This window comes from Amphichorda felina (genome assembly GCF_050947745.1).
Source record: "Amphichorda felina strain 45539 chromosome Unknown scaffold_3, whole genome shotgun sequence".
Lineage (NCBI taxonomy): Eukaryota > Fungi > Ascomycota > Sordariomycetes > Hypocreales > Bionectriaceae > Amphichorda > Amphichorda felina.
The window spans coordinates 2554334-2569305 of record NW_028145047.1 but is presented as its reverse complement, the minus strand read 5'-3'; the positions used below and the strand labels follow the sequence as shown (position 1 = coordinate 2569305).

The 14972-nt window shown below is 54.8% G+C and overlaps 4 protein-coding genes across 4 annotated transcripts; 1 reads left to right on the top strand and 3 right to left on the bottom strand.

Moving 5' to 3' along the window:
* Positions 1-90: 90 nt before the first annotated feature.
* Positions 91-1026, bottom strand: ACO1O0_003486 (uncharacterized protein; the record flags this gene model as incomplete). The annotated part of the gene is made up of 1 exon (XM_083192939.1): positions 91-1026. One exon carries the CDS (start codon positions 1024-1026, stop codon positions 91-93), a length of 936 nt encoding a protein of 311 aa, XP_083051996.1.
* An 884-nt stretch (positions 1027-1910) lies between these two features.
* ACO1O0_003485 (uncharacterized protein) lies at positions 1911-7745 on the bottom strand (the record flags this gene model as incomplete). The annotated part of the gene is made up of 1 exon (XM_083192938.1): positions 1911-7745. One exon carries the CDS (start codon positions 7743-7745, stop codon positions 1911-1913), a length of 5835 nt encoding a protein of 1944 aa, XP_083051995.1.
* A 1885-nt stretch (positions 7746-9630) lies between these two features.
* On the bottom strand, positions 9631-10371 carry ACO1O0_003484 (uncharacterized protein; the record flags this gene model as incomplete). The annotated part of the gene is made up of 1 exon (XM_083192937.1): positions 9631-10371. The coding sequence occupies one exon, from the start codon at positions 10369-10371 to the stop codon at positions 9631-9633; it is 741 nt and encodes a 246-aa protein (XP_083051994.1).
* Positions 10372-12409: 2038 nt separating this feature from the next.
* Positions 12410-13333, top strand: ACO1O0_003483 (Endonuclease/exonuclease/phosphatase; the record flags this gene model as incomplete). The annotated part of the gene is made up of 1 exon (XM_083192936.1): positions 12410-13333. One exon carries the CDS (start codon positions 12410-12412, stop codon positions 13331-13333), a length of 924 nt encoding a protein of 307 aa, XP_083051993.1.
* Positions 13334-14972: the final 1639 nt, after the last annotated feature.

Below are 14972 nucleotides of genomic sequence, written 5' to 3'. Positions count from 1 at the left end.
TTAAGGCAACAAATGCTAATGGTATTTTGTGGTCGTGTCATCGTGATCGTGATACTGCTTCTAATAACCAATGTAACGCCCATAAAATGTCTATCCCACAAGCCTCACATCAAATCCCAGCTCCTGTACAATCGCTCTCGTCTCCTCATCATCATCTACATCGTACAACTCTCCCAGCTCTCTTTCCAGTTCTGCGTCGGGGGTCTTACTCCCTCCTAGAGGTGGAATGTGGTCCACGTTCCCCTGATGCGGCCGTGCCACCAGCTCGGGCCAGTAGTCAAAACCGTCCCTGATTGTGAGCCCGTGTTTCTCGCCCAGGAACATCCTCTCCAGCTTCGCCCGCTTCCCCGTCACCTTCTCCAGCAGCACCCGCCGGTACCCCAGGAACACAATTACCTCTTCCGTGTACGCTGCGCTGTACCCCTTCTCCCGCTTCACCTGATGCTTGACGGAACCCCCCCCGCTGAACCCTATTTGCACCCCAGGAGCCGACACCTCAAGTGGCAGATTCACCGTGACGCCTCCGCCCGTCGTCCGGCCCGTCTGGTCAGTCTCCTCGAGGTTTACCAGCGTGACAATGTCGGTCACAAAGTACGCCTGTTTGTCCTTGGTTGATTGGAGCAGCTCAAACAGCTCCTCAAAATACAGTTTGTTCTTGAGAAGCTCCTTGAACTGCTCGCCCGGCGAGTCCATGTGCCACATGCGAGCGACGGTGGCAGTGCGCTCGGTACCCTCCTCCCTGGCACGCTCACCAAAGGCCTCAAGAATATCGTTAAGCGTCGCCGAGACGTTGGTGTCGTGGATTCGACGCTGCCAAAAGCGCAGGTTTCGCACCTGGATGGGCTTGGGGTCCAGCTTTGGCACCATGTCGCGCGGCAACTTGCCACATCGGTAGGGGATATGCCGCTCTGTAGGTAAGTCCGGAAACTCGACGACGCTTCCTATGAGTGTGTCTCGGTACTGACTGGCGTCGAGACGAGGTTGGATGAGCCAGAGAGGCTTCTTGTTGCCCTCAGAGTGAGCCATGGCTGGCTTTTGGTCGTTGAGTGTCACTCGTGATCCGTGAGCCTGGTCCAGGGTTTTTAACGTGTTGTTGAAGAGCGGTGTTTGGTGGAAGTGGAATTTCACTCTCGAACTTTTTATTATTCTCTGGGCCTCGTGCTTGCCGACTAAGTTTGAGTTGTTGGGGTTGTTGGTCAAGGGTGGCAGCTGCCTGAGACGGCCTGGTGACGTTCAAGACGGGGCGTCATTGGTAGACATGCCATGCTGCTCTTTGCTGCGCCACAACCAGCCACTGATTTTGAGGCTGAGGAATGATTGACAAATTAAACTTTTACTATATGAATACGGAGTACGTATTATGTAGTACAGATAAGATGTGCGAGAACAGCGGGATTCTGATGAAATTATTTTGACAGGACTTGGCTCGGCTCTGGACCGTGACCCCTTCGTTCAGCTTGTCACATGTGGCACATTGACTCGGGCTCACTGTACCTACCTACTAGTAAGCAGGTAGGATCCAAGTAGTTGATACATTCATTATCCGTAGGTACCTAGGTATAGCAAAGGATCTTTCTTAATCAACTTAAGTAGGTATATTCGCCACCACTGCCAATAAAGCACGAGCCACTATTCCGATGACCCCCTTCTCCTCCCTGATAGTAATTCGAGCAAGGTACCTCCTGTCCCATCCTATATAGACGCCTGAACCCTTTCTAAATGCTTTGACCCCACGTCCAATCCACATAACAAGCCTCTTTCCTCGCATTATTAGACTATAGCTCCGTTCCGTCCTGATAACAAAAGAAAATGTAGGAAGTTGAAAATGAAGCGCAGTGAGGTATCAAGGACTCCAACAAAATCAGAAACTCTGGTGCCTCCCTGGCTAGCGGCACGCGACCCTGTCCAAATCAGGCTCGGAATACTTCCTGGTGTACCAGGCGCAGCACCCAGCTCGCCTCGGCCACACTCGCACACTGAAAACACCACTTCTTGATGTTTCCTCCCGTCGCGCCTGTCGCTGGCACCATCCCCACCACACCGTCTCCATCCCTCACTTCTTCCCACACACCGCACACGATGCCCCTGCTCCCCATCGGTGTGAAGCACCCGCTGCCCAGTACCGCGTCCAGCAGGATCCTCGGTTGCTCTTTGTCCTTCTTTGGCAGCGTCGTCACCGTCACTCGCTTCTCGAGCCCGTGGTCTGCCCGGAGAGCCTGGTGCCAACCTGGAGGCGGCCGGCGAATTTGAAGAATGCAGTTCCCCTGATCCTCCCACTTGGCAGCGCCCACTAGAAGATGTAATCGAATACGGATATTCTCGCTGTCGAGGTTCCCGGGGCTATAGCCACTATTCCCGATACTAACAGAAGGTGAACGAGGCGGCGTCGCCCCGGACGACGATGAACCTGACGTGTAGAGGCTGTTGCGTATGCTGCCCGCCCGGCTCTGCTTGTCAACGGATGAGCGGGCGAGGTTGAATGTCAGGTTGCCGGCAACGCTGAGCCTCTTCAGAAAGCTGGAGGCTGAGACACTAGATGAGGGCGTAGTGCTGGCGCCATCCTGGGATTGTGACGGCGCGCGAACAGAGCTGCGATAGCTGTTCTTTCTGCCGAACCAGCTACGCCGCCGGCTGCTAGAGTCGCCGTCATTGTCGGCGGGAGCCTGACGCTCGCCAAAGCTTTTGAACCTGGCCTCATTCTCCAGCTGGATAAACTTTTGGTTCTTCAGCCGGGCGTTGTGGACCGCCATGTAGAGACCGTAGCAGTCTGTCCCATTGTCACACCGGAATCGGAAATTGCCACCGCTGTAGGACTCATATAGACGGCACTGTGGTTGGACAGACGATCGAATCTCAAGATCAACGGCTGTGCTCTGGCGGATCAAGACCAACGGAGTCAGGTCCATGGCCAGGAGTGGCCGACTCGGGCTCTGCTCTTGCCCGGATGCATCCGTCTTGACGGAAAAGGCCTCGATAAGACCATCAGTAACGAGAATGGTGCATGGTGTGCTCGTAACGTCTTTCCACATGCCCCTATCAGACCATCGCGAGATAGTTGCCAGGTATGGAACGGGAGGCTCACTCTCCCCTGGACTGGGATTGTGGTCGTCAAGACCGGCTTGGGACGCTGAGTTGGAGGGGGTCAGGCTACATTCCGACTCCGCAGCCATAGGAACTTGTGCCACAGGTTTCAGCTCCGGGGCCGGCTTCTCATGCTTGATGCTGACACCAAGCTCTGTCTCTGGGACATCAATGCTCTCAATCTCGTCGTCAGAATCAGAGTATTCAGGATCCGAGACTGATTCGCCCGAAACACCAGATGACCCATCGGAAGGTAGGTACTCATGCTTCAGAGGTGATGATGTTCGGCGTTTGACCTTCCCATCGCTCTTCAGCTCGACGGGAGGCTTGACCGAGGCCTTTGGTGTTGACGGGGGGGCTTGTTCCGTTTCTGACCGGGAACTCACGCTCAGAGTTCTGTGAATGGGCGGAGGCGGCGCGCCGTCCTCGCGGAACGGCTTAGGGGTCGACTTGGAGGTGAGCTTCAGAGGATCGGGCCGCATAGTCTCATGGAGCGGCCGGCTTCGATGGGGGTCCTCAGACTTTGGCAAGTAATCATCTTGGGTAGGCGTCTTTTCCTGGGGGCTATGGGGTTCCTCCTCGATGCATGGGGGGGTGGTGGGAGCTGGCGACCTCCGAGGATGGTATCTCGAGGGAAGGGACCGTGTAGGCGTCACCGGGCTTTGAGGAGAAGAAGATCCGCCTCTGGGGGACCTAGGGCCTTTTCTGCGGATACTTCTGGCGCCAACGGGTATATCAATGGGTTTGGGCGAGGAGGACTCCTCATCATCATTTCCTATGATGCTTGGCTCGGGTTCCCGTGGCGGTATAGGGTTCAGAGGTAGGATATCCAGCCAATCCAATATCTGGTCCTCATTGTCCGAGGTCAATGTTAGGAGCTCATGCCATGGTCTGCCCCTGTGGGCTCCGCGAACCATGACAACCATATCAAGGTTGCCATCCCCTGTCCGGGCGGAGATGGAAGAGCCACAGAGTGGCGTAAATAGTAAGTAAGCACGGCCCCCACCACCAGTCTCGCGAATGAGAAGATCACCCGGGTCATCCGGGTCCTTTGGATTGTCGCGGTGAACTAGCTCCACCTGGCACTCAAGGCGTTGGCCGTTGGAATGGGCCAGGTTCAGAGAGAAGATGTCCTTGGCACTGACCTGTCGCCGGGGATTAATCGTGACGGGCTCAATGGCACAAAGAGTTCGCAGATCTCGTGAGCTTGTTGTGTCTGTGTTGGCTGCGTCTTCGTCGGTAAGCCTAGCAGTCTCCTCTCTGTAGCGTCGGCGAGCCTTTTCCTGCAAGTCCGAGAAGTTCTTGACCAGCTCCTGCGTGTCATCGGAGGGAAACATAGAGTCCACACACTGGAGGAACTTGACGAGGTGCTTGATACGGATGAGTGGTCGTTTCAGGAGATGAGCAACGTCCACTCGCTCTCCGTTGGCATTGACGATATCGCCGGCCTCGTTTCTGGGCATCGCATTGAGTAGCGAGTCCTCGTCTTCAGGAACTCCTACCGCAGGGGCAAGGTTGACAATAAGATCCTGGAAACCTAGCCTCCACGAGTTCAGATAACTGTTATAGATGGGCACCACACCATGCGCCCAGTGCACTAGCCGGCGAATGTCATAGTTAGGCGCCTTCCTGTGAGCGTTGCTGAGCTTCTCTAGGGCAACGCCCATTCCAACGACTGATTGGGAAAGGCTGTCTAGCTTCTGGCCTGAGGGGATGGTTCCAAAAAGGTCTCTGGCGTTGCCTTCTTGGACCACTTGGGACAGGAGGACCGGAACAACGCCGTCGACAAGGGTTTTGAGCTCTCGCATATAGAGGCCTTCATCGTCGGAGAACTCCCACAGGAGGTCTTCAGCTGTCACATTGTCTGCTTGGCCTCGTACTTTCCGCAAGCTTGGCCTTGACCGGGTACTTTTGATGGTGTTTGGAATGTCTCTGTTATTAGGCAATGACAGTACCGAGACTAGATCCGAGTGTTTTGTGAGGCGCCTTTTGAGCCCGGGCTCCTGGTTCTTCGATTTTGAAAGGTCACTATCCTTTGTGAGAACTGTCGACTGGGTGAGGGTGGATCTGGATATATCTGAAGTCAAATCTGACTCGATGGCGCTTGAATCTTCTTCGGACAAGATAGTCGATAGCTCGTGGTTGCCGTTCGTCGGGGGTCGTAATCTTGGGCCGGCCATTCTGGGTGCTACTGGCTCTGCCGACTCGGCGGAACTGAGTTCGGAACCAGTCGGAGTCTCGTCGTACAAATAACTCGACCGAGAATCATACCCAGAATTTGGCTCGGACATTGTACGGTCATCAGTCATGTCATCATCGTCGTCGTATCGTTCTTCCTGGCCCTGATAGCTGGGTGGTTTCCTGTACTCTGCAGATTCTCCCTGGAAAGCCTCCTTCAGCATGCCTAGTAGCTGGCGCCTGCCGGATTTGGAAGGGGATGAGGTGCTCCTAACAGCTCGTCTCCTCTGGAGTCCACCAGAGTCAGAAGTTTTCGATTTGGAAGGCGTTTCGGTCTTTAGCATCGCATCTATCTCTGTCGGAGGAAGGGACGTCTCTTCACTCATGATCGACTCGCTCTTGGAGCGAGAATGTCGGGAGTTCTTCGTCTCGTATGGGGATTTCCTGCGTGGTCCTTCCTTATTACGATCTGCCCCCGGAGTTGGCTGCGTTGTACGCTCCGGTGTAGGTCGTTCTTGTGGCTCTGAGCTTGGCCTACTAGTGCGGTCTGGCGTCTTCTCCTTTTTGTGCTCATGCTTTTTGGGTTCAGGGGATGCCTGCTTTATGGGCTTGGCAGGCGGCTGCTCCGTTGTCTTTTTCTCGGTCTTGGGGTCGTCAACAAATGGATCAAGAGTGTTGTTTAGCCACTTCTCAATGCTCGGTGGGTTGTTGCTGGCCGGCGGTCGCGGCGGCTCATTCATCTCGTGGATCATCTTCTTTCCTTCTTCCATCACTTTTTTGAACATATTGGGCATTCCCTTTAGATTAGGGTTCTTGTCGGACTTGGGCCGTTTGGGCCTACTCCGGGCAGGCCCATTTAGAGGGAGGTCTAGCTCGCTGAAGGCTGAATGGCCCCAGGGTATCTCCCCCGGAATGTCGGCCACGGATTTGTTGGCAAGGCTGGAGCTAAGATCCGAGCCCAGGAGCTGCGAGCTGTTCAGATTGGAGCCATCGTCATCAATCCAGGACGCGTCCTCTCTAGTTTTTGTCACACCTGGATGATAACTCTGGGGTCGTTCTTTAGTTCTCGGCCGTCCTTTCGCATCCCTGCGCTTAGTAGGGGTGTCAAGAACCGGTTCAGGCTCTTTGACAACTTCAATGTTTTCGGTTTTGGTGATCTTGGTGAGACTAGTGGTCTGTGACAACTCTGACGGCTCCTCGATGACGTCGATACGCCCATGCTCGCGTTCTGGTTGCCTTGATGGTAGAGTTTTGCTTCTCCCTCGAGGGATATTCGTTGATGCGGTCTCGGACGTGGCTACTTCGGACGATAGTTCGCTTGTTGGTCGCACTCCGATCCCATCATCATCCTGCGACGAGCTGGTTGGGGTGATCCGGATGCCGTCATCATCTAGTTTCGCCTTCCTCACCGCTTTGACACGAATTCCATCGTCTGCTCCGGAATCCCGCGGTTTCAGCCTGAGCGATTGCCTTGCCGTGGCTTGACTCGATGAGGCGCCTCCTTCACTGAGGACTTCCGTCTCTGTCTCTTCAGAATAGATACTCCTTTCCCTCGACTTGGAAGACCTGTGGCTCCTTGGCGAAGGAGTATCGAGGACCTCCACCTTTTGGGCCCAAGATTTGACTCTGTTGGAAACATTGGGATGGGGTGCTGTGCGCAATGTGAAGTCCCTCGGAATTTGTGGTCTTCTGGGGGTGGGCGAGACCCGTCTCGTCTTGGGAGAGACCCTCCTCTGCGGATTCCGTCGATCCTTGGACTTCATCCAGTTGTCGTCGCTAACGACTCTCTTCTTGGGAGGCGGTTTCGACTCATCATGCTCCTCCGTGTTGTCGCTGGGATTCGATGGCGCATCCTCGGATTTGTGGATAATCGGCTTGGTCTTGGAGCTCCTCTTCTTCTGTCGCATCTTTATACGTATACGATCCTCCTCGGTGACGCTCTCAACGCCTTCCTCGTTATCGAAAGCCACATCAGTAGGCTCCGTCGCAGCATCATCGGGGGTGGCATTAGCTTTAGCAGCCGCGTTAGCCTTTTGCCAGGCCTTGACCCGATCCTTGACACCGCCGGGAGGCTGGACTCTGCGGACGGCACTCTGTCTCATCTCGTGACGCAGTTCGGCTTTGACGGCCTCGACACTCTTGCGGCGCTCGCGCTCGGCTGCTAGGCGTGCAGGCGAAGGACGACCCTTAAGAAAGTCGGTCAGTAGAGTTGGCGGCTCCGGGGGTTTCCTGGAGTTGGAGCGTTGGCGCTGGTGCGTGGCAGCAGGCGCAGATTTTGGGGTGTTGCTGGAGGAGGCGGGCGCCTTCTTGGATGGAGTATGGGGGTCATCGCTGCTTCTTTTATCTTTCTCCTTGGTCTTTTCCTTTTCCTTGTCTTTCTTGGTGTCCTTCCTGTCCTCTTTTTTCCTCACTGCGGACGAAGCCTTACGTGGCGTCGCGGGTTCGGGCGACACGTCATTGTCGTTGGGAGAATCGGGCGAAGGCATACTGTTATTCTCTGGACCAGCTGTAAGCAACACGACGGGCAGTCTGCGGGCTGTAGCGAATCAACAAGTCGCACCTCAAAATACCAGCATGCTGCGCGATGGCACTGGAATTTGTGCTCGAATGCTAGCTTAGCATGACCGCAGCTGGCGGAGCGGGCGGCGTCCCAACGCAAACAAGACAGAGTTGGGCTCTGCGTGGCGGTCGATGGGCGGTGTTTGGGCCAGAGGTTATCGATAAAAGAACTTGTTATGAAGCTGTTTGGGGTACCGTAGCCCCGGTTGAGTGCGACGATCGCGATGGTGGGGAGAGCGGGAAAAGAGGGACAGCGAGAGGACGGGTGACGATCGATTGACAGCTTCCAGGCTGTTTGTGGTCTCTGGCTGGCTGACCCCGTGAGTTCGGATGCAAGAGACCGGGAGAGTTGAGGTTCGAGGCTGCATCAGCAGGTACATCAACAAGTTGCATCAGTGCATCGGTGTATCAGTGCATCAGTGCACCAGTGCAGGAGGGCCCTCGAAGGACGGCTGGATGGATGCCACAGTAACCAGCGGGGCCCGCTACCTAGTGAGCTCTCAGTGCCCTGAGCTTCCCTCCGTAAACAATGACCTGGGAGGTACACTAAAATGCGGGCACCTCCAAGTCCCCCAAGGGCTAAGCCTCATCCCGGCTTCGAGCAGGGGGGTCGGGTGCCTATCAAGCGGGGCCTCTGACCCTCTCAGCACAGATGCACCTATCAGGGACCCGCCAATCGCCCGGAGGCCTGCCCCCCCCGTGCCCCTCGCGGCCTTGCCGCACACCCATTCCAACTTACGACGCCGCCCATCGCCAACTTCCGAGTCTGGAACCAACAAACGGCCTCCCTCTCCCCTTGGCCTCCAGCAAGGCTACCGAGGTGCCCGAGTCGTTGCGCGTTTGCGTGGTCCCAGCGTATGATGCAGCGCATACTTACATATTACATTATGCCAGTCGCCAAAGAAATCCATCCAGGTCGTGATGCGCCAACTTCCTTCGATGCCGGCGACTGACAGCTATCTAGGCTACCACTATCCGTAATTAGGTTCCCGACAGCTTTCGCTCTCGCGTTCGCTCTGGGCTGAAAACAAGGAATCAGCGAGTCGAACAAGCCCAAACCTGCATACTATTATGTATACGACCTACTCGTACTCGTACATACCCTCGCACGTCTCGAACAAAACAACCGGCCGAACCTGTCTTATTACGGGAAATGCGACGAATACACTCCGCAGTGTAGCCTCTCCCTTGTTTCACAGCATCTGAGCTCCAATCTTGTTCTCCTCTCCCATCGGCCGCACCAACCATTTGAACAAAACGTTGTTTGACTGCTCATTTCCATCCAGCATCCAGCTTCAAACAAAGAATCATATTGCCTATTCCGGTGTCTCGTTTGAACACGGGCTGCCCGTTCCCAGCTGAGGGCGACTTACATTACGCACCATCCTTCTGTAGCTCAGCCCCCACACCAACCGAGACATGGGCAGCACATGACCACAGACCAGACACCCCTCCAGCGACATCTACCGTCTGCACAACCACCAGCCCGCTGGTTCCATTATTATCTATGATGTGCTTCACGATGAAATTGTTCCAGGTAATGAAAGGTCTTGTATTACTGACCCTATTAGTTTCCACCAGGATTACAGATGCAACCGATCCGGGACCAGCCCTCAACAAGCATACAAGTCTAGGTAGATTGTACATGTGAGATCGACCACAATATAAACAACACCATCTCGATGTGCCTCGCCCGTCCGCATATGTACCCCGATGTTGTTCCCCCAAATGCAAACCGTCAACTCCGGATCCTATGCCATGCAGTAAGAAAAACAGCCATCAACTCCTGGTTATGCAGCGGAATATCATGCTCTACTCCTCCTTGACGGGGAGCACGAAGCGCACCCTCTTCTTCGGCTTTGCAGCCTTCTTCTTTACCCCGTCCCTCCCTTCTCCGGTACCGCTGGTCACATCCATGCTGTTGCTCATCTCGCCCGCCAGCTCCTGCTCCGTCTCCTCCTCGATGGACCAAACGTCCGGGCTCGGCTCTCGCCAGAGGTGACTCGGCCTGGTTCGGATGGACAAGCTCCTCGGTCGCCCGCACCTGCCAGCTGAGTAGCTCCGGCCACGGGGCTGGGGGGCAGGGAACGAGGCTGGCGAGAGGAGTGCGTTGGCGCTGCGGCCGAAGGCGGGGCTTTGCGATCGGGAGCTGACCCCGTCAGGGTTGAGGTCGCGGAACGATGTAAGCCTAGAGTTGTTTGGAGAGAAGCGAATGTAGTCCTCTTCTTCATCCTCATCAAGGGAGGTAATATCCGAGTCACATTCGGGGGAGGAGGGACGATCCAAGTCAGGCTTACGGAGACCGTCTAGAGTAGACGGGCTCACACTCCGGATTATTTCATGCGGATGGTTGGGATCCTCAATACCGGCATCCAGATCCATAGGGTAGTAGTCTCCATTCTCATAATCTTGGGGTGGTGCCGGTGTTAGAAAATAAGTGAGAGGATCCTCGTCAATATCTGCCAAGAGCGGCCGGGGCTCATTGTGCTGTTTTGAACCTGGCTGCTCGAGGCGTACCTGAGTTGGAGGCGAGGAGTCCCGGCGAGCCCTCATTTCGGGATCGGTAGGCATACTGCCTTGGACAGATATGGGTATAAACTGTACTGATGGGCGTGTATTTGGAGCGCCTCGAGGATGGCAAGCGAGAGGCCGGCGATGCCTCCGGTAATATTTCCACAACGCCACCTTGGGCGATCTTGAAAGAGAATCCCCGCCGGATGCACCGGCGCAACCAAGGGATAAACCAAGACAAGAGTGACGACTGTTGTCTTCAACAAAAGAGGCACACAAAGAATGGAAGTCTAAGGCCTCGCTGGCACCACGGTATGGGCGGGCCTCTCAATATATAGCCTGTTGGTCCAGATCAGTTGGGCCAGGCAAACGACGCTGGGGTAAGAAAAAGGACGGAAGCAGGGCGTGAGACTTCTCACGCACTCGAGAATGCGAGGCTGCGCCCAAAATTGACCCAGGCACCGGGGCATGCCCCAGTCATTTCCAGAAATGCCATGCCTTGTGAGTCGAAAGAGGGTGGTCATCAGCTGCCTAGCGGGGCTTGCTCAGCCCACGTGAAGTTGCCTGGCCTCGACTTGGAGGGTGGCGGCTTGCGACTATGCAACGCCATGATTAAGCTGGGCCCCCACAATGACGACAGGCTATCAGTTATTTCAGTGTTGGAAAGTGATCGCGCGTCTGGCGAGTGTGGTGGAATGGTCAGCTTGGGGCACGCTGAAAATCGAGTGCATCACTTCCAAGGCTGAGGAGCCAGCGTCGTATTGGCGCCCTGTCCATTCACTCGTAAGCTAAGACAGGGAGGGCACCACTACCAAGGCCATCTGACTCTCCAGCGAGTGTGAGACGACCGGGAGTGACTCGGCCTTCCATGCTTTCCGGTGATAGATAGGGTCATGCTCGGTTGCCCATATGTGAATCCAACCAGTATGATCGATATTTTGGATCGAAAATACTTTGTTGGATCGGAATAAATCCATGGTTAAACCTGCATATTGTACCCGGGCTAGGCGCAGTGTTCCTTGCATAGCTGCTCGTGCTGTTGCGTCCGGCCTCATCGGCCTTGTTCTGGCACCACAAGTCATCGGAGTTCGGCGGTGGGTTGCGGTTCTGGTCACGCAGAAAGGCAGGAGGAAAACGGCGGATGGCACGGAGGGCGAGATACGCGCCGGGAAAGCAGCGTGGCTCCCATCTGACGAGAAATATGCGAAACTCGCTAAGTTGATCCTGGGAGGTCGTTTAATGCTTTGCCACAAGCTAATGGTTGGACATAACCGATACAGGTCAGTACGTAGTATTCGTACTTAGACAGACTTTGACGGTACTGAGTTGTGATAAGGCCGTCTTGTATGTGGTCTTTTGGATCAATTATTATTAGCATAAAGCATGCCTCTCCCCCCTTTGGTTTTGACAACATCAGTCATGCCATGAAGCCTTGAACAAGCACCATTAACAGTCCTTCCTTACCTAAGTTGCTTTGGTCTGAGCACCTGCAATAACCGTCGAACAGCAATATGAGAACTTTGACGTGGGTTTGCAGGCCGTTGCATCAATGCGTCGTGAGGTCATGCCTATCTCGATGAGGCCCTCATACTCCACACTGTCATCTTCCGTTAGGTTGTGGGGATGACTAGGGGTTATCCAAAGCCAGCACACGTGAAACAGAAGCACGAAGTCGATGGATCTGAAAGGAAGCAAGTAAGTACTGGTTCCTTGGAGAGAGAACACGAAGGAATTGGATCTCCAAAGACAATGCCAGTTTGCTCTTGCTGTTTGTCAGGTTGTGGAGACTCGGTTCGGAAGTGCGATGGGAGGGGGTCACGTGATGCAGTGTAATTTCAGCCTGCTTTCGTCCCGCGTCTGAGCGTCCCTCTTTATCAACCTGGAAGTTTACGAGACCCGAGACAATTGAAGCAAGAAGGCGTGCCACAAGGTCATCTAGGGCGTTGCGTGTCATTCCCGGCGCTTGCTTTCTTCTCTTCCTCCCTGTGTTCTGCATCAGCAATCGATACTCAACCCCCCCCCCCCCGCTGCAGCGGCATAGTAGTCTGCCTGGTACCCCGTCCAGTCAACAGACGACGCAATGACGAAACTGTCCAACGAACCTCATGGGCATGGTCCTGTCCCTGCAGACACTTCACTCAGAGTTAATATCCGGAAGGCTGCTACCTCGATGCCCTTGAGGGCCATATCATACAACATCCGATATGCGACCCAGAGGCCGGTTCTTGGCGAGCGACTGTGGGATGTGAGGTGTCCAAAGCTTTGCACTCAGCTGAGATTCATCACCGCCGGCCACGAGAGTCCTTTTATTTGTCTCCAAGAGACTCTTTACTCACAGCTGATCGATATCCAATCAGGTCTAGGGCCAGCCTGGTCGCACATTGGCAGAGGTCGTGGCGAGGGCGAGACGGATGGGGAATTCTCCCCCATATTTTACCGCTCCGATGTCTGGAGCTGTGTCCAGAGCGATACCCGGTGGCTGAGCGAGACGCCCTGGAAACCTTCCCGAGGTTGGGATGCCGCCTTGAACCGCATCGTCACGATGGGCGACTTCTCCCACAAGGCGACAGGAACTAGGGTGGTTGTGATGAGCACCCATTTCGACCACATTGGGGTCAAGGCGAGGGAGAACAGCGCAAAACTACTCATACAATTTGCAAAAGAATGGAGCCGCAGCGGCGAGATCCGTCCTTCCGTGGTTCTGGTCGGGGGCGACTTCAACAGCACACCAGACGACCGGGCGTACAAGGCCATGACGGCGCCTGGATCCGGGATGTCTGATATTTCAGACCTTGTCCCAGTCGACAGGCACTACGGGAACCATTTGACTTATACGAGCTTTGGGGAGCCGCGCGAGTGGCCGAAGCGCATCGACTTTGTTTTTATCCAGGAACCTCGCACCGCTGTCATCAACACATTTGGTGTATTGGCGAACAGTTTTGACGACCAGATTCGATCTTCGGACCACAGACCTGTGGTTTCGGACATGGAGATTAGCCCTTAGCGAACCTCGGCACGACTGCGACATGTCGTACATCCGCCTCAGAGGCCTGTGCTCATTATCAACCGACCCCGATGGTATGCTGGGTATGTCTTACGTGCTTCCTCGACAGCATATGGGCCGCAATGAGCCACCCGATTTGGGGTCCCGATCTAGATCGCAGGATATAACAATATCCAATTCATTCGACACTTAACGAGTTGTTGCATGCGGTGACAAACTTGGCTCAGCCTACAGGGTGTCTGCCGTATTCCATAACCTTCGCAAATGCGTGAGTGTCAAAGCACCCCTAACCGAAGCCGAAAGCACAGGTCTAGACTACGACAAATCATATCTGAGGAGTTACGGCTCATCTCCCCACACCTACTTCCCGACACGGTTATACCCGTTTGGTCCCGGATCGTGCCAGGTCGATAGTGGCACACAGACAATCAATGCTACCCCATGTGGCAATTAGTCGCGGTGATGGTGGGAGGATGTGATGGTATCCTCCTCACTCGAAAAAGCGGTGAGGGGTCACGACACATGAAGGCGTACAGCTGGGTCAGAGCAACGTGTTTCCCTCAAGATGTTGGAATCAAGGCTCGACGGCTCCAGGCTGCACTTGTGACGAGAGGCTGGAAATGATAAGCGATGCATCGAGGCGAAAGGTCTCGGGACGGGCCCTTGATGGTAACATGCATAGCAAATGCCCTGCATCATCAATGGCGCCGGACTAGCTGCACCGCGTATGTACGACACTCTCGAGGCATGAAGAAAGATCTAGCTGCCTCCACAATGAAGCAGATCCAGAAGATTTGATTGTATTTGCTCATGGCGATCGCCTTGTTACGCTTGTTGTCTTAAACAGGCTTCAAAAGTTTGAGGGCTCCACGAAAGCGAGGCCATGATGGGCTAGTTGGCCAGATCTTGTCTTCTATGAACTTGATATGCATCGTGTGGGGCTTCTGAGGCGCCGGGCACCAATTGCAATGAGACAAAGGCTCCTTCAATGTCTGCCGGGGCGTCAATACCTGAGACGCATATTGCTTGCATTCTTGTTCATCGATGATCACGGGGCCACATGCACCCAGTTTGATTTGGGAAGGGATTATCCGTTTCTGCTAGCCAGAACTGACCTAAACCCAAAACCCCGTGTCCACGAGCCAGACCTGCCATTGACGATAGGTACACGCTTGATCACAAAGCACAGCAGAGGCTCGGGTGCGTGAGCACAGCTTGGACACAATTACAGCTTTGACAGAAGCACAGAGGCGCCACCCGTCGAGGGATCGCTGCCAATCATTCATGGACCATTGACCGAAAACGCGAAAGAACGAATGTCACGTGGATCTGGGTCATTGCAGGTCCACCCTGCGTAGTGGCAAGCGTGGTTGCTTATGCTGCTTGGCCATTGTTACTGAGCACCATTGGACAAGCACAGCCGGAGAGAAACATGGAAGTAGATGGCAGGCACAGAATGCTCACGGTAAGCTTGAATAGGCTGCCAGCAGCAAACAGGCCCCAGAGTCAGTGTGGGAGGCGGGGGGCGTTTGGAAACAGGCGGAGGCGATATTGCTCAAACATGTTGGATGGACGGGCACGGGATCTTCGGGGCGCCGCAACGTGTCCCCCGAACGGCGCCATGATGGGGTTTAATGTC